Raw genomic sequence first — 27380 nt, 5'->3', positions numbered from 1 at the left:
CATGAGAATAGAAAGTTCATGGTCACCGAGTGAAGTTCAAGTTGGCTGAAGAACATAAAACTGCGGCGGGACCTTCCGTATCGGGAAATCCTGCAGGCAAAACGCGGGGAATTTCCCCAGTACCAGGTTAGGAAGATTTCCCCGCTGTCCCTCACGCTTTCATCTCGACTATACTATATGTGGAAAGTGTCACCGCGATTGAAGACTCTCTTTCGAGTATCATAGTGTATCAAGTTACAGAAAGGGTATATATAAACGCTACAGGGTCGTTCTTTTTATCCTAATCATCATCGCTCGACAGTTATACGACTGTGTTTGTAATGACTCCCTACTTCTTGTTTTCTACGTTAAAAAAAAAAAATGAAACCATGTGATCGGAAATAAAAGCAATCAAGTCAGGCAATTTATGCTAGAGTAAACCTCAGGCTCCCACCAAGGGCACATCCCCCGGAATTTAAATTAATTTACTCCGCGATTCCCCCGCATTTACCCCAGAAAACGATCACCTACGCTACAACTTACAATAGCCGACCAACCAATCATGGCAGATGCAACGTGAGTTAAAATTTCCAAATAGTCAGGCTGCCTCGCCGAGCATTACTGAGAACAGAAATTCTCGACGTCGATACTGTTTCAGTGACGTCTATAGACCAGAATCATTTCCGTATTTTCAATAACCGTAAACTTTCGACTCGGAAGTCCGATGTAACATATGGATATGCCGGTGTATTTAATGACACCGGACATCTATATGTCCTCAGCATTCCTCAAGGAAATAACCCGGTTGACATCCAATTCGATCGGAAACCGCGCCCTCGATTGATCATGGCGACGGGTATGAAGAAAGACACTGAACCAGCAGCCTTCCTTTCGGAAGGGTTTTCCACTTCGGAGCATCACGAAACCGTTGCTATCAAACCTGATATAGAACTACAAGAGACACCAGCCTACGGTCCCGATGGCATCCGAGGCCTGGTCAGCTCGGGGTATGTCCTTGGGGCGGCTTTCCTAGCATCCCTTGGAGGTTTCTCATTTGGATATGACCAAGGGGTTATCTCCATTATAAATGTCATGGAGCAATTCCACGCGGTCTTTCCTCAAGCCGAAACCGCCTTCGGTAAAGGGTTAATGACGGGGATGCTGTTGCTTGGAGCATTCGTGGGCTGTCTCTTCATGCCCTATCTCGCCGATCGAATCTCCCGAAAGTGGGCACTGACCGTAGTCGTCGTGATCTTTGATATCGGAGCCATAATTCAAACATGCTCGCAAAACTACGCTACGTTAGTGGCGGGCAGAGCCATTGGAGGCATCGGGGTCGGAACACTCGCAATGGTATGTTACACGGTTTCTCGATATTCCCTGAACGATCCTTACCCAACAAACTGGTTCACCTCGCTCACCTGGTCATGGAGGGTGCCCCGCTCTACATTTCCGAAATCTCGCCTCCTAACCTACGAGGAACGCTCTTGGTGTTGGAGTCTATCTCCATTGTCTCTGGCGTCGTCATCTCATATTGGATTACGTTCGGTACGCGCTTGATCGATAGCCAGGTCTCGTTCCGTCTACCATTCGGTCTGCAGATGGTGTGTGCAACAATCCTTGGTGTTGGCATCCATTTCTTCCCCTACTCGCCTCGATGGCTTGCCCTCGTCAACCGCCAAGAGGATTGCCTCGCCAGTCTCTCCAAGCTCCGAGGCCTGCCAGAAACCGATGTACGAGTACAAGCTGAATACCAGGGTATCATCACTGAGGTCAAATTTCAAGAGCTAATCCAGGAGAAAAGGCATCCTGGCCAGCACGGTATCAAACGACAGCTACTGGCTTGGCGAGACCTATTCGGCCGAAAAGGCTGGCGGAGGACAGTCGTTGGTTGTGGAGTAGCCTTTTTCCAGCAATTTATTGGAATCAACGCATTTATCTACTACGCGCCTACATTATTCGAGTCAATCGGCCAATCAAGCGAGATGTCACTTATACTGTCGGGCGTCTTCAATGTCCTACAGCTAGTCACTGTCCTTGTCTGCTTCTTGATCATTGATAAGATTGGGCGTCGGCCGTTGGCCATCTTCGGTGGCTTTGCAACCGGAGTCGCGTACATTATCATCGCCATTCTATCTGGGCTATATGGCAATGACTGGTCCGCCCACACAGCTGCCGGCTGGGCCTGCGTCGCCATGGCCTTTCTATTCATTCTTATTTTCGGTCTCACATACTCTCCTCTTGGTTGGGCCCTGCCATCCGAGGTCTTTCCCAACGCGACTCGATCGAAGGGCGTGGCATTGTCGACCAGCACCAACTGGATCTCTAATTTTATCGTAGGTGTTGCTACGCCTCCCATGATGGAGAACCTCGGCTATCGAACCTATATTTTCTTCGCAGTCTGGTGTGTCATGGCCGGTATCTGGGCACTTATCTTTGTTCCCGAAACCAGCGGCAAGACCCTAGAAGAGATCGACGACGTGTTTGGCGATACAAGCGGACATGAAGAGCAAGAGGTTATGAGAGCTGCTGCTCTGGCGACCATGAGACCGCCGGTGCAGACCGGTGTATGAAGGCCAGGAGATGATATGCATGATTATAGTCCACTCTGTACCTTTGCTCTATCATGAACTACGTATATATGTAAATTTACTCCAATAGTCCCTTTGCACTAAATGATATCTATCTCATCAAATTCATGCATATATCATATCCTCTATTACACATCGCTTCATCAAAATCATCACATAAACCATCTATCCCACGCAAACAACAAAACCAAACCAAGCCAAACTACAAACTAAACTCCAACCTATTCCCCGCAAAATCCCTCGCAAAGAACCGAGTCGGATACTCCTCGGTCATCTCACCTACTCACGTTAACATCAAGGAAAAAAAAAAAAAAAAGGAAGAAGAAAGAAAGAAAGAAAGAAAGAAAGAAAGAAAGAAAGAAAGGGAAAAACCAACCAGAAATAGCCTCCCCAGGCTTATCCGCCTCCCTCGGCGCAGCTCGTCCTCCACGAACATGGTGGTCCCAAATCCGCTGCTGCAACTTCTGGAGGTCTTCCAGGGATCCAATCTTAAAGCATGGATGACGCGTGGAATCCAGCGATTCGTTTACCCCGAATGCGATATGTACCTGCTGGGGACCTCCTGCGATGTCGAACCTGTAATCGCCATGTTAATTTCGAAATTCTAATAAAGAGGAGGGAAGAGAATAAATGATAATATGACATACCACGCCGTCGTTTCCACTTGCGCCTGGGGGACTGGACGGGCTGTGAGCCCGAGGGTTTGGACGTAGAATTCGTTGGCCTCGGGGAGGGAACCCTCGGGAACAAGAAGATTGATATGTGCGAGGCCGGTGATCATGGTGACTCGTTCTTTAGTTTTTATATTTAGTTGTTTTCGTCAGGATTGGTAACTGGTATGAGTTTTGTTGTTGTTGGTGAGAGTTTAGTTGAAGTACGAAGTACTTACTACCTTATATAGGGCTGTGCTTTGCTTGCGGGTTCAATTAGGAAATGATTCCCGGTTCAAGCGTCGGAATCCCTTTCCCGTTGCTTTGGAGGCCATTTCCGGAGGTCGCATTTCTACGCCTTTTTATTTGTATCCTGGTCTATCTGGATTCTGGCTAGACTATTACGGTTTTTCTTCAACAGGGGGATGTGTGAGTCATTCTAGATACACTATATGTTCACTGTTGCTATGTCGTGATTAATTATCTGACTTTCGTCATTTGGACGGTCATTAGGCGCGATAAAATTAAGCAGATTGAAATGGGTGTAGACGTTCGAATTACATATTTTTAGGCTTGGTCTTCATGGTAAGTATCAAATGGGACGGATTCCTATCAAAAAACTCGGATATTATCAAGAATCGAACCAGGCGAGACCTTTATGTTCATGGTTCATGGAGCACCACTAAAAAGTCTCCATGGCAGTTGTCCTACTTTCGAATCTCTTCTCTAACCAATTTAATGGGCGCATTTCGTCTAAACCAAAGGAAAAAGCAGTCCGATTGTCTAATTTGGAATAAACACCCTCTTGCCAATATATACGCCGTCAATCGACTTAACTGAAGGCAGCATATCACATGAGTCCCATAACATCGCGATAGATACACATTATTTTAGTTTCACTGGCTCTGCTTCATCTATGCAGACGCGACCATCTTGTCCTTGACATACAAGTCGACATACTTGTCCACATCGTAACCCTCAAGGGCAGACTTGTTCAAGCCCAAGTCGAGCAGCTCGTCGATGCGAGCCTGGTCGAAGTGAGCCTGCAAGTGACGCTTGTACTTGGCCAGGATCTCGGGCTTGGCCTCTTCGCGGCGCAAGCGGTGGCCCAGAGGAGCCTCGACAACGACCTCCTCAAGCACGGTACCGTCATTCAGAGTGACGGTGAGGGCATTGGGGATGGTACGCTTGGCTGGGTCGTGGTAGTCCGTGGTGAACTGAGTATCTTCAACGCAGCGAATGCGCTTACGGAGATCCTCAACGAGAGGGGAGGTGGCTGCCTCCGAGCCATCGGCGTAGTCGGTGGCGGTGAGACGGTTGAATGCCAGCATGGTGGCAACCATGTACTACATCAAATCAGATCATTGTTCAACCATCCCGAACTTCTTCCGGCTGAGAGCTTACCTGGACGCAGTGGTCACGGTCCGCGAAGTTATCCATCGCCTTGAACTGCTTGTCAATGATGCGAATGCAAGCTTCGTGGGTGCGGTTGGTGATTTCCTTAATATCCTTGGCGCTCTTGCCCATAGCCGCGAGCTTCTTGTTGATGTGCTCGGCAGCTTCGATCGCTGTCTGAGAGTGGAATTCGGCTGCGACAAGAATAGTTAGATGTCATCTAAGATTTCAGAGTACGAGAATACATACCAGGATAGGAGACCTTGAAAAGGACGTTCTCCATGACGTAGCTGCCATAGGGGCGCTGGAACTTGAACTTATTGCCCTTGAACAGCACATCGTAGAAACCCCAGACAGGGGCGGAAAGAACAGTGTGCAATCCACCCTCACCCTTCTGCACCTTAAGCACGAGGTTAACAGCGCGCTGGCATGCGTCACCGGCAGCCCAGGACTTTCTTGACATGGTGTTGGGAGAGTGTCTGTAAGTCCGAAGACTCTGACCGTCGACGAACGCCTGGGAGATGGCATCCGCAGTCTGTTTCTCACTGAGGCCGAGCATCTTAGCAACCACAGCGGTCGTTGCGACCTTGACTAGAACAACGTGGTCCAGTCCAACCTTGTTGTAAGAGTTCTCCAGTGCCAGCACACCTTGAATCTCGTGGGCCTTAATCATGGCCTCCAGCACTTCCTTGACCTTCACGATCTTACCACCCGCAATATTACCGCCAGCGCGGTTGGTCCGGGAGATCCAATCAGCCACGGCGAGGATACCGCCCAAGTTGTCCGAAGGGTGACCCCATTCGGCGGCCAGCCAGCAGTCATTGTAATCCAGCCAGCGGATCATCGCGCCAATGTTGAACGCACCATTGACAGGGTCGAGCTGGTACGGTGTACCGGGCACACGGGTTCCGTTGGGAACAACGGTTCCCTCCACAACGGGACCCAAAAGCTTGGTGCACTCTTTGAATTTCAAGGCTTCCAATCCACAGCCTAGGGTATCGAGGAAAACAAGACGGGCAGTATCATACTGGAATCCAGAAAGTCATAAAACTTATGGTCAGACAAATAATGATCTTGTACACATTTGGGGAGAAATTACGAAAACTAGGTATGCGAAATAAACAAAATTTAGGGAGACATACAGCCAAATCGGAGTTGACCTCGTAGTTGTGAATGTAGTTTGCCATGTCCTGGATTTCGGGATCGTAGGGCTTCTGGAGGGCGCCATCCTGAGAGCCAGACTGAAGAGGTGCCATGGTTGAGAAACGAGAGACTCGAGGAACGGCCGAGTTAACTGCACGAAAAGTATTAAGGGAGGAAAGGGAGGATGTGGCAGATGAGATTCTGGAGACGGAGGAGATGCGGGACTGGAAAGTGCGGGGAGACCGGTGGGTCAGCCGTCTCAACGCCGAACACGAAGCAGACATGATAGGATCGTAGGAGGTTTAAGAGAGGGCACTGACTCTCAATGATATATGAGAGGGAGGTCAATTCGAGGAGGGAAGATCGTAGGGGATGATTTAAATAGGAGAAGAGAGGAGGAGGAAAAGAAAGAGAAAATTAAAGGGGAGAAAAAAAGGTAAGGGCGACAGAAAATGGAGAAATGGAGAAGAGACTCTGGAGTTACGATGGACGGTCAGGTCACCACCCTTCAGCCGAGGCCGTGCCTTTGTTTACTCGCGGCTATTGCCGGTTATGCATCAACCCTCAATTCCCACGGTCCATTGATCAATCAGATCCTCGGGATCCATTGAATTCTATCCGGACAGGGGTGACTGATTCTCAACAATTTGGAAAAAAAAAAAAAAATTACCAGAGATTCATTTCTAACTGATTCAATAGGAACAGAATCTACCATGCCTCTCTAATTCGCAAGGTCCGAAAGAGGGGGTTGATGATTTCAAACCAACAAAAAGTCCCGCGGTCGGACGGCATTCTCTTGTTTCCGCGGTTATCACTCGGAAAGGACAAGCATGTGGCGGATCAACGTCTCATCCTCTGCTCAACCGTTGATCCAGTTCCGAGATACGAAAGGAATTGATATTCATAAGATAAGAACATAATTCCTGGAGCCACAGAAACCGTCATCATTGTCATTCTCTCAAATTCCGGCGAACTTCGTCCTCATCCGTTTCCTGCAGTGTCCGAATAATCTCCTTATACATAGCGTCAGCTAGCGAAGGAGGAACGGCATTCCCAATCTGTTTTAGGACCTCATGACGCCCGAATCGAAAGTTTACGGGGAACGTCTGTAAACAGGCGTACTCTCGATGGGTGAAGTTCCTTCTACCTGAAGGGTGATAATTATCACCTCCATCACAAGTGATTGTTCGAGCCGCCTGGTAGGGATCATAGGGAGGTTTGTTGAGACCACGACTTAGTGCTGCCTGTACGTCATGGTTCGCCGCCCCAAAGGGGATATTGGAAATTGCTTCATGGATGTTGGGGTACTCCCTTAATCCTGGACCATGGGAGGGACGCGGAAAAGGCGGCAGAGTTTCTCCAGGTCTATAGACGATGTCAGTGTATCTTGGTAAGCACCATCAACTGTCGGGGTTTCCTTACCCGGAAGCAATGACGAGGAGCCTTTTCCGGATCTGTGGGACTCCGTATTCGAGAAGTCGCAAGATACACCAACGGACGGAATATCCAATCTCGATAAAATCATTTATCACACGATAAAACGTATCGCGGTGCCGACGAAGCAGAAGCAATCCATTCGTTTCCTCGAGCGTATGTACTCGAGGCTTGGCGCGTTTAATCAGATTTAAGGAAGAGAAGATGCACGCCGAATTGGCATCATCGTGAATACCCTCTATAGTATGAATAGGAGAGAATGTCTGACAAGGTGGCGAGCTATGGCTGACATCGACTCTCAAAAACTCGTCATCACTTGTCAGGAAGCTGAAGATATCACTCAGCTCGCAATATGCATGCTCAAAATTAAGCCGATAGGTAGAGGTTGCGTGTTTAGACTTGTCGAATGCCCACTTGTTATAAAGACCGGCTCGGCGAGCGCCACATGAGACTCCTCCAGCACCACAGAAACCGTCACCAAAGGTATACTGTCGCCGTCTCTTTTGATCTTCCACACTTTCTGAACAGGTGAGATCAACGACAAGATCAGGATTGTCTAGCACAATTACAGGGGAGCGGTCTCTAGGACGGTCTTCTTCGCCAAAAGCTCGAGTCTTGCCCCTCCAAAGCTGTCGTAATATAGCCGGTTCAATTTTGTGCCCTTCATCAGCTTCGATGTATGATAGATATTGCACCGAAACTTCTCCGCCCTTTAGCGTCTCTTTTAAACGACACCAAAGGTCGTTGGGCTTCGCGGCTTTCTGTGGATCGCCTCTGATTTTGCAAATATTGGTGAAGTTGATAGTAACAAACTTCGTAACCATGTAGAACGGTATGATTTCTGTGACGTTGGTAATCCAGACAAGTTCATTTCGCTCTTTAGGAACGTAGGTTCCGGCGTGATTTCTAGTTTTTAGAAGCCGACGGCCACTGAAGTAAACTGCATCCGTTCTATCCTTAAGAACTGTACAGATTCTAAGGTAGGACCCGTCATAAAGCTCGAGTGACTGTCCTGATGTATAAAGTATGCCATCTATGCATACTTCCCCAGCAGGGAGTCTCGTTGTCTCACGGATTTCCTCGGCCGATGTTGTCACTCTTGGGTTTGGGGTATGCAGCTGCCAGTTTTGAAGAACTAACTCAAACTCCTCGTCCACAAGGTAATCATCCTCATCAAAAGTTTGAACTGTTGAGTTGGTAAGATCCACTAGTTCACGCAGGTTTGTGGCTGCATTTGAATTCAGCAAAAAGGGTGTTGGGTCTCGGGGACGATTGTCCGAGACGATCACCACACCATCCGCATGGCGAAGCCCGTCCGAGTCGTAGTCAAGCGTAGCGCTACTATCCGTATCACTGTCATAAACTTCCAGGGTCGTCGGTCTGGGTTCCGCTATCTCAAGAATTGATGCCTCACGAGCTTGGATTGAGGACATCTTTGGCAGATATCTTAATGTCTTGGTAATGAGAAATGAAAGAAGTAGCAAGCTTATGAAGCTCAGTATACAAATGCAATGGAAATATTGTCTGGTGCTCTAAGACAATGAAGGGCGAGGTGTCTGTAGAATGAGTTGAAGATTGAGAGAGAGACACGTAACACGACGATCGGGAATTGAGTATTAAGTATGATGAGATGAAGTGAGAGAGAAACACAATAGTTGCTTTTATGGCCCCTTTTAACTATTCATCTTCATTGATACTGGTGGCTGACCTAAGGCTACATATGTTTGAGATATAACACAACTTGTCACATCGAGTAGCAGAGAGGTGAATACCACAAAGAAAGAAAACAAAGAAAGACAATACAGCAAACATAAAGTGGAGTGAAAGAATAGCAAAGAATCTGTGAAGATATAGTGTTTAGCCATGCTTCAATATACCCATGATATCGTGGTTTGTCTACAAGCATCCATGGAAAGGTCTACATCAAATGTCTACATAGTGGACAAACCATCCATGATTGAGGGCTATATTTCCATATCCGGAAAGGTTGAATTTATTTGAAGAATGATGACTAACTGGTCACGGGACCACCTGCTTTGGGTAGCATCGGTGGACACGTGAGGAGTCAACCCCTCCGGCTGTTGAGATTTTTCCGGTCCGTTAACGGAGCGGCACCCGCAAATTTTCTGTCGTTACTGTGGAGAAGTTCGAAGAAAAAAAAAAATCGGAAAATCGGACTAGGCAATGGAAAGGACCAGAGAAATAAAAACTGGTGGCTTCTTCTCCCTTGCCTCTCCCTCACTCTTTCTCTCTCCTTTAACCTTTCACCATGCCACCACTTGGTCCTTCAATCCCTCCGTGGGTGTGATTTATTACGATTTGTCACCTATTAAAGTCTCTCCTTATTCTCTATGACTATTGTTATGTTTCGATAGAGTCAAAACTGGTTCCATTTTTTCCAACTCTGTCTCCCCACCATTGCGTGTCTGTGTGACAAATTGATTCATCTTCCAAGCATGTGAGTTGTCTGGTGTAATCCCCCGCCTGGTTATCAATCAATATACCCCTCCTTTCCATGATGAATTTCGGTTTTTTTTATTATAGATGTTAGACTTCCTAAGCATTTTTGCGGAGAAAATCCGACCTGATCTTATATTCGATGCTATTCATATTGTCTCGCGGCTCATCCTTTCGTGAGAGCATTGGCTAATCATAAGCATCCGCTAGAAATCCGATCACATTCACAAGATGTGTGGTATCATTGCTCTGATCCAGGCGAACCCGTCGTCTTCCGCCGCCGTTGACCTGCACGAGGCGCTATACCTGCTCCAACATAGAGGTCAAGATGCTGCTGGAATCGCCACCTGTGCTGCAGGTGGTCGTATCTACCAGCTGAAGTCAAACGGCATGGCGGCCAAGGTTTTCCACGACGGTTCCAGGGTGGCAGACCTTCCGGGATTCATGGGCATCGGTCACTTGAGATATCCTACAGCCGGAAGCAGTGCGAATGCTGAGGCTCAGCCTTTCTATGTCAACAGTCCGTATGGCATTTGTCTGGCCCATAACGGCAACCTGATTAATGCTCCGGAACTCAAGAGATATCTGGATTTTGAGGCTCACCGTCACATCAACACTGATAGTGACAGCGAGCTCATGCTCAACGTCTTCGCTGATGAGTTGAGCGAAACCAAGAAGGCGCGGGTCAACAAGGATGATGTCTTTGCCAGTCTTAGCCGGATGTATGAGAGATGTCAAGGTGGCTGGGCATGCACCGCTATGCTAGCTGGTAAGTAATTCAGCCAATCTCAGTTCTGGAATTCAGAATAAGAATGCTAACCTGAACAGGCTTTGGTCTCGTCGGCTTCCGTGACTCCTATGGCATCCGTCCCTTGGTTCTTGGTTCCAGGCCTTCCGCCGAAGGCGAAGGCACGGACTATATGATGGCCTCCGAGTCTGTTGCTCTGCACCAGCTTGGGTTCACTAACATCCGTGACATTCAACCTGGTGAAGCAGTCATCATTGAAAAGGGCGGCGAGCCTGTGTTCCGCCAAGTCGCCCCGAAGAAGGCCTATGCTCCTGATATCTTTGAGTATGTCTACTTCGCGCGTCCTGATTCCGTTATCGATGGCATTAGCGTATACCGTAGCCGTCAACGGATGGGCGATCGCCTTGCCGCCAGGATTCTTGATGTCCTTGGACCGGAAGTGGTCAAGGACATTGATGTTGTCATCCCTATCCCTGAGACTTCCACGACGTCCGCAGCAGCCGTCGCTCGGTATCTCGACATCCCGTACTGTCAAGGTTTCGTAAAGAACCGCTACGTTTTCCGGACATTTATCATGCCCGAGCAGAAGACCCGACAGAAGGGTGTTCGCCGCAAGCTGAATGCTATGCAAGCAGAATTCAAGGACCGAAATGTCCTCCTGGTTGACGACAGCATCGTGCGAGGAACAACCAGTCGGGAAATTGTGACTATGGCGAGGGAGGCTGGCGCTAAGAAGGTTTACTTCGCCAGTTGCGCACCGGAGATCACGTAAGTGATCCACATCAATCTATGAGTAATGAACACGTTGCTAACTATCTCCACAGACATGCTCATATTTATGGTATTGATCTTGCGTCGCCTAACGAGTTGGTTGCGCATAACCGTGACCCCGAGCAGATCGCCAAGCACATTGGCGCGGACAGCGTCATCTACCAGACCTTGTCTGACCTGAAAGGCGCTTGTGCGGAGATTGCCCAGGAGAATGGGTTGGCCGAGCCGCAGAACTTTGAAGTCGGTGTGTTCTGTGGTGACTACGTCACTCCTGTTTCCGATGGGTACTTCGATCATCTGGAAAAGATCAGAGGCGAAGGTCGCAAGATCAAGGCTTTGGACCGGGCTAAGGAAGCCGTAACTCATGGTTTCGCTAGTGAAAAGGATTTTCAGATTGCTGCCAACGGCGTCAAATTGGATGCTCGCGGCAACATCATTCCGGCATCAACCCCGGGGGAGTCTGAAGTGCCACAGGTCAGCCTCTGCAGCACCCGCAAACCCGAGGAGAGCGAAGAGCATCCCAAGGTCAAAGACCGGATGGACATTAGCATCCACAACATGGGCGATCACCCATGATCACTGATGAGTTTATGGACCGTATATTCATATCATCTGGAGTCCTGGAGTTGGTGGCCGGTTGATTAAAGAGAACGAAAGGCTATCTGCTTGGTGATGGTTATCGCAACGCAATAGCAAAGGGATCCAGATACCCTTTTGTATGCACGACATGACCTATAGACTTTATACTTTTATGACGAACAAAGTTTGCTTCTGGCAGTTAATAGCAAGTGCTTCAGTGAGGATGATACGGAAGTAATTTAACCCGATCACGTGAAGGTGATGTCTTTCACCAGATTCAGTATAACTGGACTTCCATATCCAATAAATGACTCCCTCCCACTGCATCACCCAATTTACGTTCTATGTCCATATCTATAGCCATAACTTAGAACATTAGTGGTACCTGGCGGGAAAACTTAGTTGTGTCGTCAACACCAAGCGCAACCCCACTACTACTCTTAATACTAGCAACTTCTCGGTGGCGCACGATTCTCATGGAGCGTCGCATAACAAGGTCCGCCGCTGCCAAAGAAGCTACATCATTGGCAGCTGCAATAAAGATGTCAGAGCAAGAATTCGCCACTAAACCGCTCAGTTTGGAAAATGAATCACCCGGCCAACAGTCGTCTTCTCTTGGAAACAATTCAAAGACTAGGTCTACTTTCAAGAGGCGCAAGACAAAACGTCCGGCGTCAGAGGTTAATGCTGTGAATGAGTTACCCCATAATTTGGGTTCATCGGTTAAACCAAAGTACAAGACCAGCGCCTTATCATCAGGGGTCAAGGTGGAGGTGATAGACACTATTTCGAATGAACTGAAAAGGACTGTTGAGAAAGCCACAACAACACCAAGATCGGTGTCAACAGGTAAAAGCAAGAAGGCCAATCCATATCGTCTAACACCCGGGATTACTCCGTTCCCAGATTGGCCCCATCCAACCCCCGATGCCTGCGAAGAGGTTAATAGGCTACTCTCCAGCGTACATGGAGAGATTGCTCCCCCCACTACCATACCAGAGCCGTCTCTGACTGTAACGGGTTGTGGAGAGGTTCCCTCTGTTCTTGATGCGCTTATTCGAACTTTGCTTAGTGGTGCCACGTCGGGAAACAATTCTGCGCTGGCTTTCAATGGGCTGGTACAGAAGTTTGGTATCCTCCACGAGGGGATAGGCAAAGGGAGTGTTAACTGGGATGCCGTTCGTCAAGCGCCACTTAAAGATGTTTTTGAAGCTATCAAGAGAGGCGGTTTGGCCGATATCAAGAGCAAGAACCTCAAGGCCATTTTAGATATGGTACACACGGAAAACCAGGAACGTCGGGAAATCCTAGTAAGAGGCGAGGACGCTGGACCGTCAGATCTCATGCCGAAGTCTGAAAACAGCAAACAGTACGAGATCGCATGTGCAGACCAACACTTCCTGTCTCTTAACCATCTCCACACCCTCAACACAGAACAGGTAATGGAGGAACTAGTCAAGTACCCCGGGATCGGACCTAAAACAGCTGCCTGTGTCCTGCTCTTCTGCCTACAGCGTCCGTGCTTCGCGGTTGACACCCACATCTTCCGCATCTGCAAATGGCTCGGCTGGGTACCGCCGGACAAGGCGACAGAGATCACGGCGTTCGGCCACCTCGAGGTGCGGATTCCAAATCACCTCAAGTACTCTCTTCATCAGCTCTTCATCCGACATGGAAAGACTTGTCCAAGATGCCGAGCAATAACTGGACAATCTTCCGCCGGGTGGGACGAAGGCTGCGTCATTGATCACCTAGTGAAAAGGACCGGGAAGAGAAAGGGAGAACCCGCGACCTCGCCGCCTGTCAAGCGTAAGAGCACTGGCCGGCAGCATCGTAGTGAGAAGGCGTGAGGATGGTTCGAAAGATTTAGCACGTTTCAATGTAAATAGACAATCTGATAGATAGATTTCTGCTGATGGGGAACCTTGTGTATCTCAAAAGTAAGACAATAGGTGCATGTATGGAGACCAGTTCAAATAGAGTACATGCTTTGCTCAACCTACAAGACGATAATAAGCAAGGGAAAGGAAATGTATTGCCTGATGGACTATTTTATAGTATGGGTGGCACGTGCACCCCTATCGGAGTGCCTGATAAAACAATCGGACCACTTCCGCTGCGCATCTCCGTCTCCCACATTCGCCCGCCTCCTGAAACCTTCCAGACAGATTCCTGGAGCTCAATTTCAGCTGTCTGGATTTCAAAATGGAGGCCCTGACCCCGTACATCCCTCCAGCTCTTCTTCCATTTGCGCAAACTCTCCGCGATCAAGTTCCCTTGGTCAGTGTCGCGCTTGTCTCGCTCGGTGCGATATACCTAGGATACATTTACATCCTGGGAAGAAAAGAAGCTGCCGTGCTATTTAACGTGCCAATTCCACCCGAAGTCCGTACCAATTGGAAGGGTAAAGCGTGGGAAGATGTTCAGGGGGAGGAGAAAAAGGTGCTAGAGGGTCAACTTAGAGGGGTAGGTTTACTTGTCTTCATGTTTGTCTTTCTTCGAGGAGTGCCAATGGCTGACTTTAGTTTTCTCTCTTATAGTCGTGGAATGACAAGATTATCTTAAGCTATTGTCCTGCAGATGGAAGAATACTAGGCAACGGAATCAAACCTGCAACAACTGACGACGTCAACCGAGCGATCCAAGCAGCGAAGAAGGCTCAGATTGAATGGGCCCGGACTAGTTTCGCTGAAAGGAGGAAGGTTTTGCGGACATTGCTTAAGTATGTTGCATCTATAGCCTCGATTGCTGCGGCCAGAAACTGTACCTAACTGAGACCCATTTGAACAACAGATATGTGCTCGAGCATCAGGAAGAACTTGTCACCGCTTGTTGTCTGGATTCTGGAAAGACTAAAGTCGACGCGTCATTTGGAGAAATCCTTGTAACAGCAGAGAAGCTGAAATGGACAATTGATCACGGCGAGAAGGCTTTGACGCCCGAATCGAGACCCACGAATTTCCTGATGATGTACAAGAAGAACATGGTCACTTATGAGCCTCTTGGTGTGGTGTCGGCCTGCGTCTCTTGGAATTATCCCCTGCATAACTTCATCGGTCCAATTATCAGTGGTATTTTTGCAGGAAACGGTGTGGTTGTAAAACCATCGGAGCAAACTGCATGGTCCTCGGCGTTCTTTTTGGAAGTCGTGAGAGGCGCTCTTTCGGCATGCGGTCACCCTCGCGATCTTGTGCAAAGCGTTGTCTGCTTGCCTGAAGTAGCAGATTTCTTGACCTCACATCCGGACATCGCTCAGTTGACCTTCATTGGATCAAGGCCGGTCGCGCACAAGGTTTGCGAGTCAGCAGCAAAGGCACTGACTCCAGTGACTGTTGAACTGGGTGGCAAGGACCCTGCCGTCATTCTGGACGATGCCAGAACAGTGAGCGAGATCTCGTCTATCGCGTCCATTCTCATGCGAGGTGTCTTTCAATCCGCTGGGCAAAACTGCATTGGTGTTGAGCGAGTCATTGCCTTGCCTGGAGTATACGACAAACTTCTGGATGATGTGTCTTCACGCATTAAGTCATTTCGTCTTGGTTCAGTCCTCCTTGAATCCAAACCCGAAGATCCTCAACAGAAACCTGGCGCTCCAGACATGGGCGCTTTAATCTCCCCAGCCTCTTTCGACCGCCTGGAATCATTGATCAACGACGCAGTCCAACAAGGCGCGAGCCTTATCTGCGGTGGAAAACGTGTCAACCACCCCAAGTATCCTCATGGTCATTACTTTGCGCCCACTCTCCTTGCGAACGTAACACCTTCCATGCGGATCGCTCAAACCGAACTTTTCGCCCCAGTATTTCTCCTCATGCGCGCCGACTCAGTACCCCACGCTATCGCTATCGCAAACTCAACGGAATACGCCCTCGGCGCTAGCGTCTTCGGCTACAACCATATTGACGTCGCAGCCTGCGTCTCAAACATCAAAGCGGGAATGGTATCTGTCAACGATTTTGGAAGCTACTATGCCGTGCAGCTGCCTTTCGGTGGAGTCAAGGGATCCGGATACGGTCGCTTTGCGGGAGAAGAAGGACTGCGTGGTGTGAGCAACATCAAGTCCCTCTGCGTCGACCGGTTCCCCAAGTTAATGGCGACTCGCATCCCGCCACGCGTGGATTATCCTATCTGCAAGGGAGATGATAGTCGTCAGAATGGGACCGGCGCTTGGGAAATGTGTAAGGGCGTCGTTGAAACAGGATATCAGTTGACTCTGGCCGGAAGAGTTACTGGTATACTAAGGCTGTTGAAGAACATGTAAGTTAGGTTATACGATTTTTATTAATTGAGCAATGTCACCAGCGACATTGAATGTATGTTCTATGTACAATATCATATAATACACATGGTAGAAAACAAGATAGGATAATCCACCCATGCCGTGCGTAATAAGTAGTCTCTATAGAGACCTCCACTGGCTCTCAAAATCATGACAAGTTTCTTCCATCCAACTCCCCAATTCTTCCACCCCCAAAACCTCATTCAAATACCGTCTCGCCAATTCTACCTGTCCATTTGCTCTCCCTAGATAGAACACCGCCCCTTCAGCCGGATTAGCATTCGCCGCCTCAATCCGCTGCGGCAGCTGCAACATAAGATCAAGAAGCCACCGTCCAAACGAATTATCTAGATCCATAGCCCACTGCGTGATATCCGAATCATCCGGCACAGACTCCGCACTGGCGCGGACAAGAAGCTGAAACAGTGCCGGCTCATCGCGCGCAACCCGCACAGCTGTACGAAAATGCTCCGCTGGAATCGTATACGGCACACTATTGGTGACCGCGACGTTCGTATTCCTACACCGGAAATAATACTCATCTATCTTGAGTAAGGAAGTAAGTGCCTCAGAATTCTGTTCTACCAAAGCCGCATAAATACCCTTCTGCAGGACATCGCGCGACAAAGAAACATGCGTTTCCATAAGCTCTGAAGTATTGAATCCGCTCGTGAGTCGAAGCGTCTCGAGGTAGGCGATAGTCTCTGACGTGAACCCGTTTTCGCCCCTGAGGAGTCGTTCCGGAAACTCCGTGATACCGAGGATGCGGTGCGTCTGCACAGTCTCCGTTTCGTGGCAGGTGACTGTTACAGACACGAGCGGTGACACGGACAGTGTGTAGTGGCTATTACCTTTATCCGTGCCTTCGAAATTGCGGGTCTCGTCCTCGTCCTCTTCGCGCACAAGGAACCGTCTCAACTTCTCCTCTTGGTCTTCTGCCATCGTGATTCCTGCACTGAACCAATATCGCTGAATACTGAGGCCCATCAGATCCGGGAACCGGCTCAGTAGCCGCTGCACTGTGCACCATTTACACCGCAAAATGGCACTCTGCAACGCGCCGCGCTCGTTGAGGTCAAGCGGAATATAATCCAACGGCCTCAGGGTCTTCGCAATTGCCGTCGCGGAGACGGCATCGAACGGGCCCGTCGAGGAGGGGACATCGTTCCAGAATGCCAGAAGTATCAAAGCGCGGTAGATCCGCTCGCTCGACACCGTTGCGGCGAGGGACGCCGACGCCCGGGGTAGATTGACGTTCAGCGAATGTAGGAAGATCTTCTCAATCAGTTCCACCGGTAGGGTCTCCAGCCGGCTGAGTTTCTTGCGCGGATGTTTAGGCGGTTTTGCGATTAGACGTTGCGCGCGTCTGATGGCTTGGCTTTGGGAAGAGCTGTATCGTTCGGCGAACGACGTTAACGGTCGCCCACCGAGGCCTTTTGAGCGCTTGGGTTGAGGTCCTGCATCTTCGGTAGGAGCAGGGCGTTTTTTTCTACGGCCGCGCACTCGGATCGGCGTGAGCATGCCCGGCGGCGCGGAGCGGGTTGTTTTGTCGCTCAGTTTTTGTTGTCGCAGGCCATTGGACGGGAGGGGAGGTTATCGGGCATGGCGGGTCGGGAGTTTGTTGTTGTTGATCGCATGTATTTTTATTTGCTAGATTCAACGTTTGATATGATGTGGGTCGAGAGACAAAAACTCTAGGTGCCTGAGGTTCTCAATTTTCTCCCGTTTTTAGTAGTTGAGCAGTGCTGCTACAACAACTAGGGATGCCAACTTCAATTGTGACGTGTAGTATCATAGCAGCTTGGACTATGTAGTACATACAACGTCGTGAGAATAGATATAGGTTTCAACACAATTGCCTCAGTGTAATCTAATCTATCACTGTATCTCAGTTCCTGGTATCTTACATAGGTGTCCATGTATGTCCACAGGTCATGGGGTTAAAGCGGCAACACTTACAGATGCATTTCCGCTCCTCAGGAACCAATCCATAGGGCTGTTCAGCCACCTGACAAGCCCTACCTTAGTCATCCTGCTCACTACTGGCACATGACGTCAGACCCAACTCAAACGCTTTTCAAGGAACGAATGTCATTCCAGATAATAAGAATAATAAAAACGACAATAAGATTCACACCAGAAGAGTTTAATTGCCAGGTGGCGAATGCGGATTCAGTCACCAGCCGATCAATAGGTAATGATCCTCGTGTCTTTGCCTGATTCGGCGGGCGAGAATCAGGACGGGATTCTTGGTTCCATGTCAGTATGACGAAAATGGCGGTCAAGATGGCAATCTGATGGGCGATGGATTTAGTATGCGCAGTAAGGGCTGTCGAGTGTTGGCGCTGCTGTTTGGTGACATACATCATTGTCAGTGTTGCGTGGTGGTGAATTCATTCTTGGGGGCGGAGGATGTAAATAGTATATATATCTCGTGCTATTCTGGGCTCGGGGGATTTTATGGTCAGACCAATTTAAACATATTATACTCTACCACGAAAGAAAAAACACCAATACATTACTCCATTCAGTGTTTTGTTTAAACCAAGAACAACCTAGTGACTTAACCATTGATATCTTTTCAAGATGGGTGCTGTTGTGTCCTGTGTATGATTCCCTCCTCTTTCCCCTTCATTCTGGCCTGATCAGAAAAAAATATTCTAACGTCCGATCACAGATCCAAAGCGTCTTCCATGCCATCGGTGCCTGTCTCATGGGTATCGTCAATACGATCGGCGCGGTCTGCAAAGCGATTATCGACGGCGTCGTCACCCTCTTTGATGTGATCATCTCCTGCCTGACTTGCGGCTACTGTGGACGAAGGAGGAGAGGAACAACGCGAACACGGCGGTCCAGAATCTAAAATTGTGAATCGCGGCGCGCTATGAGTTACGATGGATACGCTTGATGTTTCGTCTTTGGTTTCTATCAGCTTTTGTGTTTTCAGTTCTATTCCCCAAATGTGTATTATAGCAATGGATTTTATTAATAGAAGTGCATGCTGATTAAAGATGTTATCACATATGGCTCGCTCCCGCTTTAGACATCAATTGGTCTTTGAGATGCAGCAGATTTGAAGGGATATCATCCCATCGTTGCTCGACTAGTAGTTTGAGGAATGGATCGTCATGCTCGTCCGCGTACTTCAATGCTACCTGGAAGTGGTTTGGGAGGACAGGCCAGCGCACAGGGTATTTATAGCACTGGCAGCGGATGTGCATGTTGACGAGTCGCTGGAAGGTCGGGAAATCACGGTCCCGGATGACCTGGCGGAGGATACGCCGCGAACGGGTGAAGGTGTCGTCTGCATCGATGTACGCGTCCATAGAGAGCAATTGGAGCAATTCAAGCTTCGTGTCGGTCCAAGGTGGGCCGAGCAGTTTGTTTGGCATGCGAGCTGGCAGCTCCGGCAAGCAGCACGGAAGGCGAAAGAGATCGAGGTCGGTGACTAGCTTGTTGGGCTTGCGGACTTGTAACGCCCCAAAATGAAACCATACTGCGACTTTGTACTCTACGTCGGTGTTTCGGTCTCGAGCTTTCAGGATCAAATCGCCTTTACTGCGGCATCCTCCCCAGCCTTTGTCGCAACTTTCTAGGTTACTGAAGCGACCGTTGATGTTGGCTAGAGCATAGTGATCTTCAGGGACCAAGTCTAGATCTCGACATTTGCGGCGAATGGCATGTTCCACGTACTCCCTTTGGCATTTGCGTATTAAGGGTAGTGTGCACCAACGAGAAGCAAGGATTTCACTTTGAAGATCCCTTCTCTGATGCTCAGAGAGCGCAAAGAAGCTCAGAGGCGGCGGTAAAAAGTCTGGAGTAAAGAAACCACTCTTTGAGCTCTCGTTCGCGCTGCTGAAGGCGAGTCGGATAAGCCAAGTGTAGACCGTGGGATCAGAAAGAACCCTGGAGATATACAGAGAGGCGCGTGGGAGATTGAATTCAAGGCAGTGGAAGAAGATCTCCTGAATAATCTCCACGGGTAGATTTTCGAGATGACACCGGTTCTGACCCGGTGGTGACAGTTGATTCATCTGCCTGATGGACCCGTTCTAAAAAAGCTTAGGCGGGCAGTGGATCTCTGATAGAATCCAACCGGTGCTCATCGAAGTCTTGTCTTTCTGTGGTCTCTATAAAACAAGAGACGGATGGGATAAAGCTCCTTTCGTCATATCTTTTGCCCGCAGCTGACCGGTCATCAACGGACAGTTTGTGGGAAATAAACCACAAGGCTGGCAAGCAATCAGATGAATTGCCTCAAGTCTGATCACAGGGCAAATACCAGGATGGGCGCTCACAGCAGCCAGTCTCCGGACCGCAAGAGATGCGGGGCTCAGATCACTTGTTCCTAGCAGTGGAGAATTTAGATAAGCTGTGTGATATACAGTGGTGCAATTAAGCGCCGTGACTCACTTTACCCCTGCGCGTTACGCAGCAGCGCTGGGATATAAAGTGTAATTAGGGAAGTCGGGCGTGACGCGTAGGAATCGGTAAAGGTCAGTAGTTGAGGTTCAACCGCCAAAGGCGGAACTAAACAACTCCCTGGGGTCCCAACATCAGGTTTCTGTCGGACAAAGCAGTAATCGCTTTGGAAACATTGGACTGGTGTATACGTAAAATCTTCTCGCGTATTCATATCCGTAGAATATATTTAGACCTGACCTCTTGTACCTACCGTGGAACATCGTTCCAAGCATACTTGCCGCTTACTAGATATTCATAAGCTGTGCGATAGAGAAGACCAGATGGTAGGAATTTTCAATCCACTAGTGCTATAGAATAGAAGAGGACTCCCTCGCAGTATTCATCGACGGGTTGAACATCGTTTACGGAAGCAATAAAAAAAAGAGAACAAGGCTGTTGGTTAATGTAGGAAACCATCTTCTAAATTGCACATTGTTTCTATACACGTCCCACAACCAAGTTCACACTGCCAGACGCAAAGGGTATCCTAGCTGGCCAACATGCTTGACAAAAGAAAATCCCATCGTGTGATGACACTGGTCGAAGGAGAAAAGAGGCGTAAAATGACAGATAATGCTGATAGTTTAGACAACAGACATATCGCCGAAGCGCTCCTGAAAGTGAGGACGCGTATTAGTATGCGTATAACCGTACATTCGAATATAGATGGTCTCACCTTGTAACCAGCCGGCATCCAGCGGCCCTTGCTGACCATAGAGGCGGTCTTCTCATCAATTTCGGGCTGGGCAGAGGCAACCTCATCCTATAGAAAAGAAAGAGAAACGGGTCAGTATGTCTACACCCCTGCCAAGTTGGCATACACAATCCACCCAAGCCAAAACATACCACAGTGAGCTCATCGAATGGCCGGGCAGTCTCGATGTTCTCGAGAGTCTTCTCAAGGCTGCGGAGCTCGGCCTCAACCTTGCCCTTGGTCTCCTCAGCGCTCTGAACAGCCTGGCTCTCGAAAGCATCGATGGCCTTCAGCTGACGGGAAACATCGTAGGTGGCGGGCTTGAAGGTCTTGAACTGGTTCTCGATCTCGTCGACAATGGCCTGGTTCTTCAGGACCTTGCGGTAGTGGGCGAAGTCGATGGTCTGGGGCTGTTCGGACAGAAGCTGAACCTTGCGACGGGCATCATCGTTCCTCTTCTTGAAAGCCTGGAGAGAGGCAGCGGTCTGGCCGCGGAGGCCGAGGGAGCTGGTCACCTTGACCCAGTCAATCTTAAGAGCGGCGCTGCGCTGTACACGAACTGTTAGCGGACTTGAATTTTTCTGCAACCAACCATAACCAAAGCACCAGGGCGAAATTGACATACGGCGGCCATTTTGAAGTGTGGATTGGAGGGATATCGGTGGGAGGGGGGAGTTCAACGTGCAAAGACTGAGGTTCCGGGAGTGAGGATCAACTCGGCAAAGGTTTGGAATGGGGATGTCTCTCACGTGACCGATGGGTTCCCGTGTTCCGAACACAAACGAATACAGCCAAGAAACATGAGTACAGTGTATGTATAAGCCTCAAGGCCCTATTTATTGACCTTTGTATATATATATGGATACAATGGATCCAAGTCCTACTCCTAGAAATTTTGCAATATTGGGAAAAAGATACATCTAGAGATTTACTGACAATTTGAGGAAGCATTGGGTCGTTCAATTCTGCTTTTTTTGTTTTGAACTCTTGATTTACACTAGGGCCTGACAGAGCATGCATCCCAGGGGATATCAACCTGACCTCTCACCCAAAGCCATCCTGCCAGCAGGGCTAAGAGACATCAGCCACTGATAGCGCGAAATTAAATGGGCAGCGCTTATATGCTGAGCGCCATGATGGAGTTCACGATATCATTGTCGTTCTCACGAAGAGCCTTGACAGCCTTCTTGCGCGACACGCTGGCCTGAGCCATGACGAGCTCGATGTCCTTGGCCTCAAGGCCGCTCTCGTCAACGGGTTCACCATCATCCTCTTCCTCCTCCTTCTTGGTCTCGGCCTCGGGGACCTTGCTACCGAGGGGTTCGTGCTCGTGATCGTGACCAGCGTGCTCACCGGCGGCAGCCTCGGCAGCGGCGAGCTGCTGAGCAGCGGAAGCCTGGGCCTGGGAGTTCAAGTCCTCGATCTTAGCCTCACCGAAGATGCTGTTCAACGTGTAAGCCAACGAATACATCCCATGTTCATATTTCAGAGGAAGACATACATCCAGGTGTTGCTGGAGGGGGAACGGTAGACATCGGGCTGGTTGATGACGAAGAGGATCTGTAAGAGACATATTAGCCTCTGCATTCATGCATCTATGCTGCTCATCGCCAACTAGAGCACAGGGACTGTTGAGCATTGGACGAAGGCGGGGTAGGTCGAATTCATACGTTCTTGGGTCTGCGGAGAGTGACACGAGTGATGCCGGGAACGTGCTTCAGGCCGAGCTTGCCAATGGCCTTGCGAGCCTTCTTCTCGTTACGAGAGTGGATGGTGACGGCGGCACCGGCGGGAATGTTGGCCTCCTCGCCAGCCTCAGACTCGGAGTCGCTGCCAGCATCCTCAACGGTCTGCTTGGGAGTCTCCTCCTCAACGATCTCTTCAACACGGGGGTCGGCCATTTTGTGAATTGGGGGAGCCTAAAAGGGCTATAAAATCGAGGGTCAGCAATTCGCACTCTAGGACTGTTTCGGTCGCTTGGAGGCTCGAATTGTGGCCCACGAAACCGGAGGGTCCCGCCCACGAAAACTGCAGGAATTCACCAGTTCCGAGCGTAAAAATCATCTTGACGGCCAGAGATACAATAATAACGTACCTAGACACAGAAAAGATTACTGTGGTGGATGAGGGGGTTTTTTTGGTCTGGTTGAAGGTGGAAAGGCGCAAAGCTGTGTGAATGTCATGGCTGCCGAAAATCGTTAGCGAGCTGATTGGGTCCCTCACGAGTTTCCCACCCCCCCCCAGACGCCGGGACACACAAGCGACTCAAGTACGAACTATGTATCTATGACTCTAATGTTCTGTCTGTATGTATGAATCAATGAACGAATGAATGTATATCCCCAACTTTTACATGACCATATTCCGACAAAATTTATCGGAATTGCTCTATTTCAATTCTAGAATCGCAAAAATACAACGAAATTAAATATAAGCGCTTGGTCATGAAAATTACGTTTGTTTTTTGTTTTTTCTTGATTTCCCTTCATGGTTTTTGTGGATCATTCCCCAATTTCCATTAAAAAGGCATGGCCCGCTGATGTCAAGATAAGTAAACCCGGAGCCTCCTTAATACTAGTAGAAAGGTGTGCCGTCTTCTGTGACGTACGAGCGTAACCTCTTTGGTCAGGATATCAAGGTTCTCGAATCATTTTATGCTGCCAATGATAATGCGTACAGCGTCTTTTTTGCTGAAACCAAATAAACCCTCAGCAATGTAAAACCGTCCCAAAGGCACTCCCTTCACACTATGCACCGAGCCTCATGAAGTAAACCATCTACGACTTAGGAGCAGCCGCCCTGAGCTTGGCGTGAGCCTTCTGGACCTCGAAGCGAGCCTGTTAAAAGTCCATAATGTCAGTCTTCCATCCTATTCTCATCGACCAATCCCAGCGCAAGGTCCAATATATGTTCCTAGCCCTAGTTTCATCGTTCCAAAAACCATCAATGGGGACCATCCACGTACCTGCTTCCGGAGGCGCAGGACCTTGAAACGCTCGAAGTCGTTGAGGTTCTTCCGGCGCTCAGCACGCTCGGTCTTCTGGGCGAAGCTGGACTGAGCCCACTTGCTGTCGATCTCGCTCTTCTGCCAGAGCTTCTTGACGGGGCCGGTACCGGCAGCACGGGGAAGCTGGGGAATGACGAAGTGGGTGAGGGTGGCGTGGGCGAGAGGAAGAACGTGACGGGGGACGATCTTGTTCTCCTCGGTGGAAGGACCGTCAACCAGAACCTATTTCGTTGCGACACTTGGTCAATATCATGTCCATCCCCAAGTATTCTTTGCCCATCCTAATCGCGGCTGTCCATATCTCGCTCGGATCAAAAACATACACGTCTGTGGTCGACAATCTCCACGATGGTGGCCAGCTTGCCGGTGTAGGGGCCGCGGCGGATCAGCACCACACGGCCAATCTCAACGAGCTTCCATTGAGCGATCTTGATATCGATATCGGCCATGGCGAAGGCTTCCTAAAAAAATTGCCAAAAATGACGGTCTCAGTATAACAGATTCTACTGGGACGATAGACGGGCGCATCAATCACTCACGGTCGACAGACTCCGGGAGGTCGGTGGAGGAATTTGTTGTCGAAGTGGTCGGGGTTGTCGAAGGGTCGTCCGAAACGCACAAGTTCGCTCTGGCTGCTGGAGTCGCGAATTTCGGTCTTGCGGCGTTGCCCACAGTTTCTCGCTTAACAGCCAGTCGGAGCCCGTCGATGGGACCTGTGGTGCGGACTAGGGCTGCTTCGTTGTCTTAGCGCCGCCTTCGGAGCCTCCTATTCTTCCGCTTCCGATCCCGTTGCATTTAAGCTTCATTTTCTCTGGTGGATTTTTTTTTCTTTTGTTCCTGCAAAGTAAAAGCTTCAGCTTTTCATTTCTCTCTCTCCATCAAAACATAATGCTGTTTTGGGCAATGATTCACGATCAGCTGGTCTCGTACTAACTGTCAACAGTCTTCAGCATAATCACACTGGTATGTATAGCATGGTTTTTTCCTTCTTTCTTCCCTCTTCACACTTGTATGATGCGGTAATTTGCGATTGACCCGGTGTCTGTGAAGCTCTCGCCGGAGTTTCGATACAGCACTGAAGTATGATATTTAATTTCTTACATATTCTGATACGTGTTTATAACTTCACTTGATTGTTATCACTCCATCTTATATATGGAATCGTGGCTAACATATCAAAAGACTTTGAGCAGGTTTTCATATCGATCATTACTTCTCCAACAAGCTATCACAGTTTGGAATAGGTACGTTCGGAATTTTTTTTTTTTTCAAATGCCCATGTTCCGAGGAAGACAACTTTGCACTGCCTAGATAGTAATTGATGCTTCTGGCAATGATATTACCCTCATCACCAAGATCTCTGATGGAACATTTTCAATCTCACAATTTGATCCCGTTTTATCTTCGGAATCTTTGTCTAACGTTCGACGTTATAGGTCTTACATACCCTGGACTTTGATAGCATACATAGTTAGCATGAAAATGATATATGAATTTCTGAGAATTGCACCATTGCCTGGTAACCTTTGTATCTGTATGAGTATGCGTAAATCTTCAAGGCGGTAAACAATAACGTGATCGTCACTGCATGTCCATTCTCAAAAGCTTCAATCTAAGCCGTACAATAGTCAAATGCCACCCCAGTCCCCATACCATGTCTCCTGCCAAAGCCAAGCTTGTTGCCGAGGCATTACTCTCGTCCATCGGTCTCGAACTAGTTTCTTGTAGGGTCCTTCAGACCCTCTGGGCAGGCTATGGCCATATATGCGCAATCACGGCGAGAGCTTCGGCAAACCAGACCACTCGAACCTCCAACCTGAAGGAGGATGCGAATGGTAACGTTCACCTCATCCTCAAACTCATCTCGCCCCCAAAAAGCGAGGGCGATGAAGGCCACCTACGTAAAATGCTCAGCTATGAAGTTGAGCAATATTTCTACCAAGAAATCACACCATCTTTGGACCAGGATGTTGCCGTTGCAAGTTGCTTAGCTTCCACGGGACACTTGCAACAAGGCAACAGCCAGGAACTCCAGGGCTTGACTGCCACTATCATGGAGGATCTCCGTCTAAAGTTTCCTGTTGCAGGAGAAAAGAGAGCACTTCTCAATCAACAGCAGGTCTATGCCGCCATTGAGTGGCTGGCAAAGTTCCATGCCAATACTTGGAAACTGCTTCCAGATGACCTCGATCGATATCTCTTGCCGCCATTGAAGGAGATGCAAAGAAGAAGAGCTGATCCATCTGCAGGTGGTGATAAACTCTGGTTAAATGGGGGCTACACCTACCTCGCAACTCGGCAGAAGGAGCTTGCCTCGTTAGTAGAAGATACTGACTCTGAGTGGTCTTCTGCGTTTTGTGAGCCCCCGCAAGGCTCAGCTTTGTCGATTGCTGATCAGGTGGCTAATTTTCTCACCCCATGCGGCCGGCCCTATGAAAGTTATATTCACGGTGATGTAAAATCAGAGAATCTTTTCACTACCAGCTCAGGCGATGAGGTAGCCTTTTTTGACTTTCAATACGTTGGATTGGGCTTAGGGGTTTGCGATCTTGCCAAGTTGTTTACGTGCTCTGTACCGTTGGATATGCTCACCAACGACTACGACATCCCTGAGGAGCTCCTCATGGACGACGGTGAAAGGGCCTTGCTAGAGCGTTACCGGGAAACCCTACTGGCCCGTCGCTCATCAGGAATGAAGGAATTCGATTATCCCATGAACTTACTGATCCGCCACTGGGAGACTGCGCTTGTCGATTGGTGTCGCTTCCAAGCATCATGGGGTTTCTGGGGCAATACAAAATGGCTTGAGGCAAGAGTTCGGTCGATATTGAAGGATCAAGCTTGGCGAGAGTGGCTACGAAATGAAAGTGGATAGCTTTTTGTTCAGGAATAATGCTGCGGCCTATCCCAACTTCACGTCGCCAGCCGTTGGAGCATATATAACCCTAACTCAGCTCAGTGACCGAATATGGCTTTTTTCTTTTTGGAGGAGGGTGGGGTGAGGGGAAGGGACATGAAAATCGAGAGTTCTAGACCAGTAAAACATCCTCTAGAATATAGCATGTGGATATTATCTCCAGAGGCCACGACTGTCAAAGCATGGCGACGTAACTCGTACTCATCAAATCAATAGCTCTCAGACAAGCAAGAACATATTACGTAGGCAAAATATGGTCTAGAATCTATCAG

General features: G+C 48.9%; 14 protein-coding genes across 14 annotated transcripts; 6 read left to right on the top strand and 8 right to left on the bottom strand.

Moving 5' to 3' along the window:
* Positions 1–825: 825 nt before the first annotated feature.
* On the top strand, positions 826–2552 carry BDV27DRAFT_166385 (sugar porter family MFS transporter; the record flags this gene model as incomplete). Its single annotated transcript, XM_032074178.1, has 2 exons — positions 826–1332; positions 1413–2552. The coding sequence occupies 2 exons, from the start codon at positions 826–828 to the stop codon at positions 2550–2552; spliced, it is 1647 nt and encodes a 548-aa protein (XP_031932207.1).
* A 119-nt stretch (positions 2553–2671) lies between these two features.
* BDV27DRAFT_121406 (putative glyoxalase family protein) lies at positions 2672–3490 on the bottom strand. The gene is made up of 4 exons (XM_032065360.1): positions 3460–3490; positions 3218–3362; positions 2947–3146; positions 2672–2849 (listed from the first exon to the last, which is right to left on the bottom strand). The coding sequence occupies exons 2-4, from the start codon at positions 3349–3351 to the stop codon at positions 2773–2775; spliced, it is 411 nt and encodes a 136-aa protein (XP_031932206.1). The 5' UTR covers positions 3352–3362; positions 3460–3490; the 3' UTR covers positions 2672–2772.
* Positions 3491–3734: 244 nt separating this feature from the next.
* On the bottom strand, positions 3735–6193 carry BDV27DRAFT_121404 (putative 2-methylcitrate dehydratase). Its single transcript, XM_032065359.1, has 4 exons — positions 5758–6193; positions 4865–5642; positions 4625–4809; positions 3735–4566 (listed from the first exon to the last, which is right to left on the bottom strand). The coding sequence occupies exons 1-4, from the start codon at positions 6040–6042 to the stop codon at positions 4135–4137; spliced, it is 1680 nt and encodes a 559-aa protein (XP_031932205.1). The 5' UTR covers positions 6043–6193; the 3' UTR covers positions 3735–4134.
* Positions 6194–6472: 279 nt separating this feature from the next.
* BDV27DRAFT_166383 (DNA cytosine methyltransferase) lies at positions 6473–8625 on the bottom strand (the record flags this gene model as incomplete). Its single annotated transcript, XM_032074177.1, has 2 exons — positions 6473–7123; positions 7181–8625. The coding sequence occupies 2 exons, from the start codon at positions 8623–8625 to the stop codon at positions 6709–6711; spliced, it is 1860 nt and encodes a 619-aa protein (XP_031932204.1). The 3' UTR covers positions 6473–6708.
* Positions 8626–9880: 1255 nt separating this feature from the next.
* On the top strand, positions 9881–11744 carry BDV27DRAFT_153389 (amidophosphoribosyltransferase; the record flags this gene model as incomplete). The annotated part of the gene is made up of 3 exons (XM_032071770.1): positions 9881–10418; positions 10478–11165; positions 11222–11744. 3 exons carry the CDS (start codon positions 9881–9883, stop codon positions 11742–11744), a joined length of 1749 nt encoding a protein of 582 aa, XP_031932203.1.
* A 479-nt stretch (positions 11745–12223) lies between these two features.
* BDV27DRAFT_153388 (endonuclease III domain-containing protein) lies at positions 12224–13597 on the top strand (the record flags this gene model as incomplete). Its single annotated transcript, XM_032071769.1, has 1 exon — positions 12224–13597. The coding sequence occupies one exon, from the start codon at positions 12224–12226 to the stop codon at positions 13595–13597; it is 1374 nt and encodes a 457-aa protein (XP_031932202.1).
* Positions 13598–13898: 301 nt separating this feature from the next.
* On the top strand, positions 13899–16109 carry BDV27DRAFT_121399 (aldehyde dehydrogenase family protein). The gene is made up of 3 exons (XM_032065358.1): positions 13899–14213; positions 14288–14469; positions 14541–16109. The coding sequence occupies exons 1-3, from the start codon at positions 13953–13955 to the stop codon at positions 16006–16008; spliced, it is 1911 nt and encodes a 636-aa protein (XP_031932201.1). The 5' UTR covers positions 13899–13952; the 3' UTR covers positions 16009–16109.
* BDV27DRAFT_21064 (uncharacterized protein) lies at positions 16078–18098 on the bottom strand. The gene is made up of 2 exons (XM_032076025.1): positions 17986–18098; positions 16078–17901 (listed from the first exon to the last, which is right to left on the bottom strand). The coding sequence occupies exon 2, from the start codon at positions 17545–17547 to the stop codon at positions 16147–16149; it is 1401 nt and encodes a 466-aa protein (XP_031932200.1). The 5' UTR covers positions 17548–17901; positions 17986–18098; the 3' UTR covers positions 16078–16146.
* A 410-nt stretch (positions 18099–18508) lies between these two features.
* Positions 18509–19041, top strand: BDV27DRAFT_121396 (uncharacterized protein). The gene is made up of 2 exons (XM_032065357.1): positions 18509–18633; positions 18704–19041. The coding sequence occupies exons 1-2, from the start codon at positions 18613–18615 to the stop codon at positions 18887–18889; spliced, it is 207 nt and encodes a 68-aa protein (XP_031932199.1). The 5' UTR covers positions 18509–18612; the 3' UTR covers positions 18890–19041.
* On the bottom strand, positions 19042–20555 carry BDV27DRAFT_121394 (uncharacterized protein; the record flags this gene model as incomplete). The annotated part of the gene is made up of 1 exon (XM_032065356.1): positions 19042–20555. Exon 1 carries the CDS (start codon positions 20058–20060, stop codon positions 19044–19046), a length of 1017 nt encoding a protein of 338 aa, XP_031932198.1. The 5' UTR covers positions 20061–20555.
* A 198-nt stretch (positions 20556–20753) lies between these two features.
* Positions 20754–21939, bottom strand: BDV27DRAFT_121393 (F1F0 ATP synthase subunit d). Its single transcript, XM_032065355.1, has 4 exons — positions 21810–21939; positions 21337–21732; positions 21167–21253; positions 20754–21104 (listed from the first exon to the last, which is right to left on the bottom strand). Exons 1-4 carry the CDS (start codon positions 21816–21818, stop codon positions 21075–21077), a joined length of 522 nt encoding a protein of 173 aa, XP_031932197.1. The 5' UTR covers positions 21819–21939; the 3' UTR covers positions 20754–21074.
* Positions 21940–22007: 68 nt separating this feature from the next.
* Positions 22008–23302, bottom strand: BDV27DRAFT_121392 (nascent polypeptide-associated complex subunit alpha). Its single transcript, XM_032065354.1, has 3 exons — positions 22855–23302; positions 22686–22744; positions 22008–22626 (listed from the first exon to the last, which is right to left on the bottom strand). Exons 1-3 carry the CDS (start codon positions 23083–23085, stop codon positions 22302–22304), a joined length of 615 nt encoding a protein of 204 aa, XP_031932196.1. The 5' UTR covers positions 23086–23302; the 3' UTR covers positions 22008–22301.
* A 269-nt stretch (positions 23303–23571) lies between these two features.
* BDV27DRAFT_121388 (60S ribosomal protein eL14) lies at positions 23572–24838 on the bottom strand. Its single transcript, XM_032065353.1, has 4 exons — positions 24731–24838; positions 24515–24652; positions 24150–24413; positions 23572–24021 (listed from the first exon to the last, which is right to left on the bottom strand). The coding sequence occupies exons 2-4, from the start codon at positions 24638–24640 to the stop codon at positions 23962–23964; spliced, it is 450 nt and encodes a 149-aa protein (XP_031932195.1). The 5' UTR covers positions 24641–24652; positions 24731–24838; the 3' UTR covers positions 23572–23961.
* Positions 24839–25829: 991 nt separating this feature from the next.
* On the top strand, positions 25830–27170 carry BDV27DRAFT_121386 (Ecdysteroid kinase-domain-containing protein). Its single transcript, XM_032065352.1, has one exon. It carries the CDS (start codon positions 25846–25848, stop codon positions 27064–27066), a length of 1221 nt encoding a protein of 406 aa, XP_031932194.1. The 5' UTR covers positions 25830–25845; the 3' UTR covers positions 27067–27170.
* Positions 27171–27380: the final 210 nt, after the last annotated feature.

This window comes from Aspergillus caelatus (assembly GCF_009193585.1).
Source record: "Aspergillus caelatus strain CBS 763.97 unplaced genomic scaffold BDV27scaffold_15, whole genome shotgun sequence".
Classification (NCBI taxonomy): domain Eukaryota; kingdom Fungi; phylum Ascomycota; class Eurotiomycetes; order Eurotiales; family Aspergillaceae; genus Aspergillus; species Aspergillus caelatus.
The sequence above is the reverse complement of the archived record's forward strand: the minus strand, read 5'-3'. Positions and strand labels throughout refer to the sequence as shown.

Coding starts and splice junctions, on each gene's coding strand:
- BDV27DRAFT_121406 (XM_032065360.1), bottom strand. CDS start 3,351: ATGATCACCGGCCTCGCACATATCAATCTTCTTGTTCCCGAGGGTTCC. Junction 3,147..3,217: donor CAAGTGGAAACGACGGCGTG/GTATGTCATATT, acceptor TGGCGATTACAG/GTTCGACATCGCAGGAGGTC. Junction 2,850..2,946: donor GCCTGGGGAGGCTATTTCTG/GTTGGTTTTTCC, acceptor TAACGTGAGTAG/GTGAGATGACCGAGGAGTAT.
- BDV27DRAFT_121404 (XM_032065359.1), bottom strand. CDS start 6,042: ATGTCTGCTTCGTGTTCGGCGTTGAGACGGCTGACCCACCGGTCTCCC. Junction 5,643..5,757: donor AGGTCAACTCCGATTTGGCT/GTATGTCTCCCT, acceptor TCTGGATTCCAG/TATGATACTGCCCGTCTTGT. Junction 4,810..4,864: donor TTTCAAGGTCTCCTATCCTG/GTATGTATTCTC, acceptor TTCTTGTCGCAG/CCGAATTCCACTCTCAGACA.
- BDV27DRAFT_121399 (XM_032065358.1), top strand. CDS start 13,953: ATGGAGGCCCTGACCCCGTACATCCCTCCAGCTCTTCTTCCATTTGCG. Junction 14,214..14,287: donor TAGAGGGTCAACTTAGAGGG/GTAGGTTTACTT, acceptor TCTCTCTTATAG/TCGTGGAATGACAAGATTAT. Junction 14,470..14,540: donor GTTTTGCGGACATTGCTTAA/GTATGTTGCATC, acceptor TTTGAACAACAG/ATATGTGCTCGAGCATCAGG.
- BDV27DRAFT_21064 (XM_032076025.1), bottom strand. CDS start 17,547: ATGCTCACGCCGATCCGAGTGCGCGGCCGTAGAAAAAAACGCCCTGCT.
- BDV27DRAFT_121396 (XM_032065357.1), top strand. CDS start 18,613: ATGGGTGCTGTTGTGTCCTGT. Junction 18,634..18,703: donor TGGGTGCTGTTGTGTCCTGT/GTATGATTCCCT, acceptor GTCCGATCACAG/ATCCAAAGCGTCTTCCATGC.
- BDV27DRAFT_121393 (XM_032065355.1), bottom strand. Junction 21,254..21,336: donor CATTCGATGAGCTCACTGTG/GTATGTTTTGGC, acceptor TCTTTTCTATAG/GATGAGGTTGCCTCTGCCCA. Junction 21,105..21,166: donor GGATGCCGGCTGGTTACAAG/GTGAGACCATCT, acceptor CCTCACTTTCAG/GAGCGCTTCGGCGATATGTC.
- BDV27DRAFT_121392 (XM_032065354.1), bottom strand. CDS start 23,085: ATGGCCGACCCCCGTGTTGAAGAGATCGTTGAGGAGGAGACTCCCAAG. Junction 22,745..22,854: donor CTCTCCGCAGACCCAAGAAC/GTATGAATTCGA, acceptor TGTCTCTTACAG/ATCCTCTTCGTCATCAACCA. Junction 22,627..22,685: donor CCCTCCAGCAACACCTGGAT/GTATGTCTTCCT, acceptor CACGTTGAACAG/CATCTTCGGTGAGGCTAAGA.
- BDV27DRAFT_121388 (XM_032065353.1), bottom strand. CDS start 24,640: ATGGCCGATATCGATATCAAGATCGCTCAATGGAAGCTCGTTGAGATT. Junction 24,414..24,514: donor AGATTGTCGACCACAGACGT/GTATGTTTTTGA, acceptor GCAACGAAATAG/GTTCTGGTTGACGGTCCTTC. Junction 24,022..24,149: donor TCCTGCGCCTCCGGAAGCAG/GTACGTGGATGG, acceptor GACTTTTAACAG/GCTCGCTTCGAGGTCCAGAA.
- BDV27DRAFT_121386 (XM_032065352.1), top strand. CDS start 25,846: ATGTCTCCTGCCAAAGCCAAGCTTGTTGCCGAGGCATTACTCTCGTCC.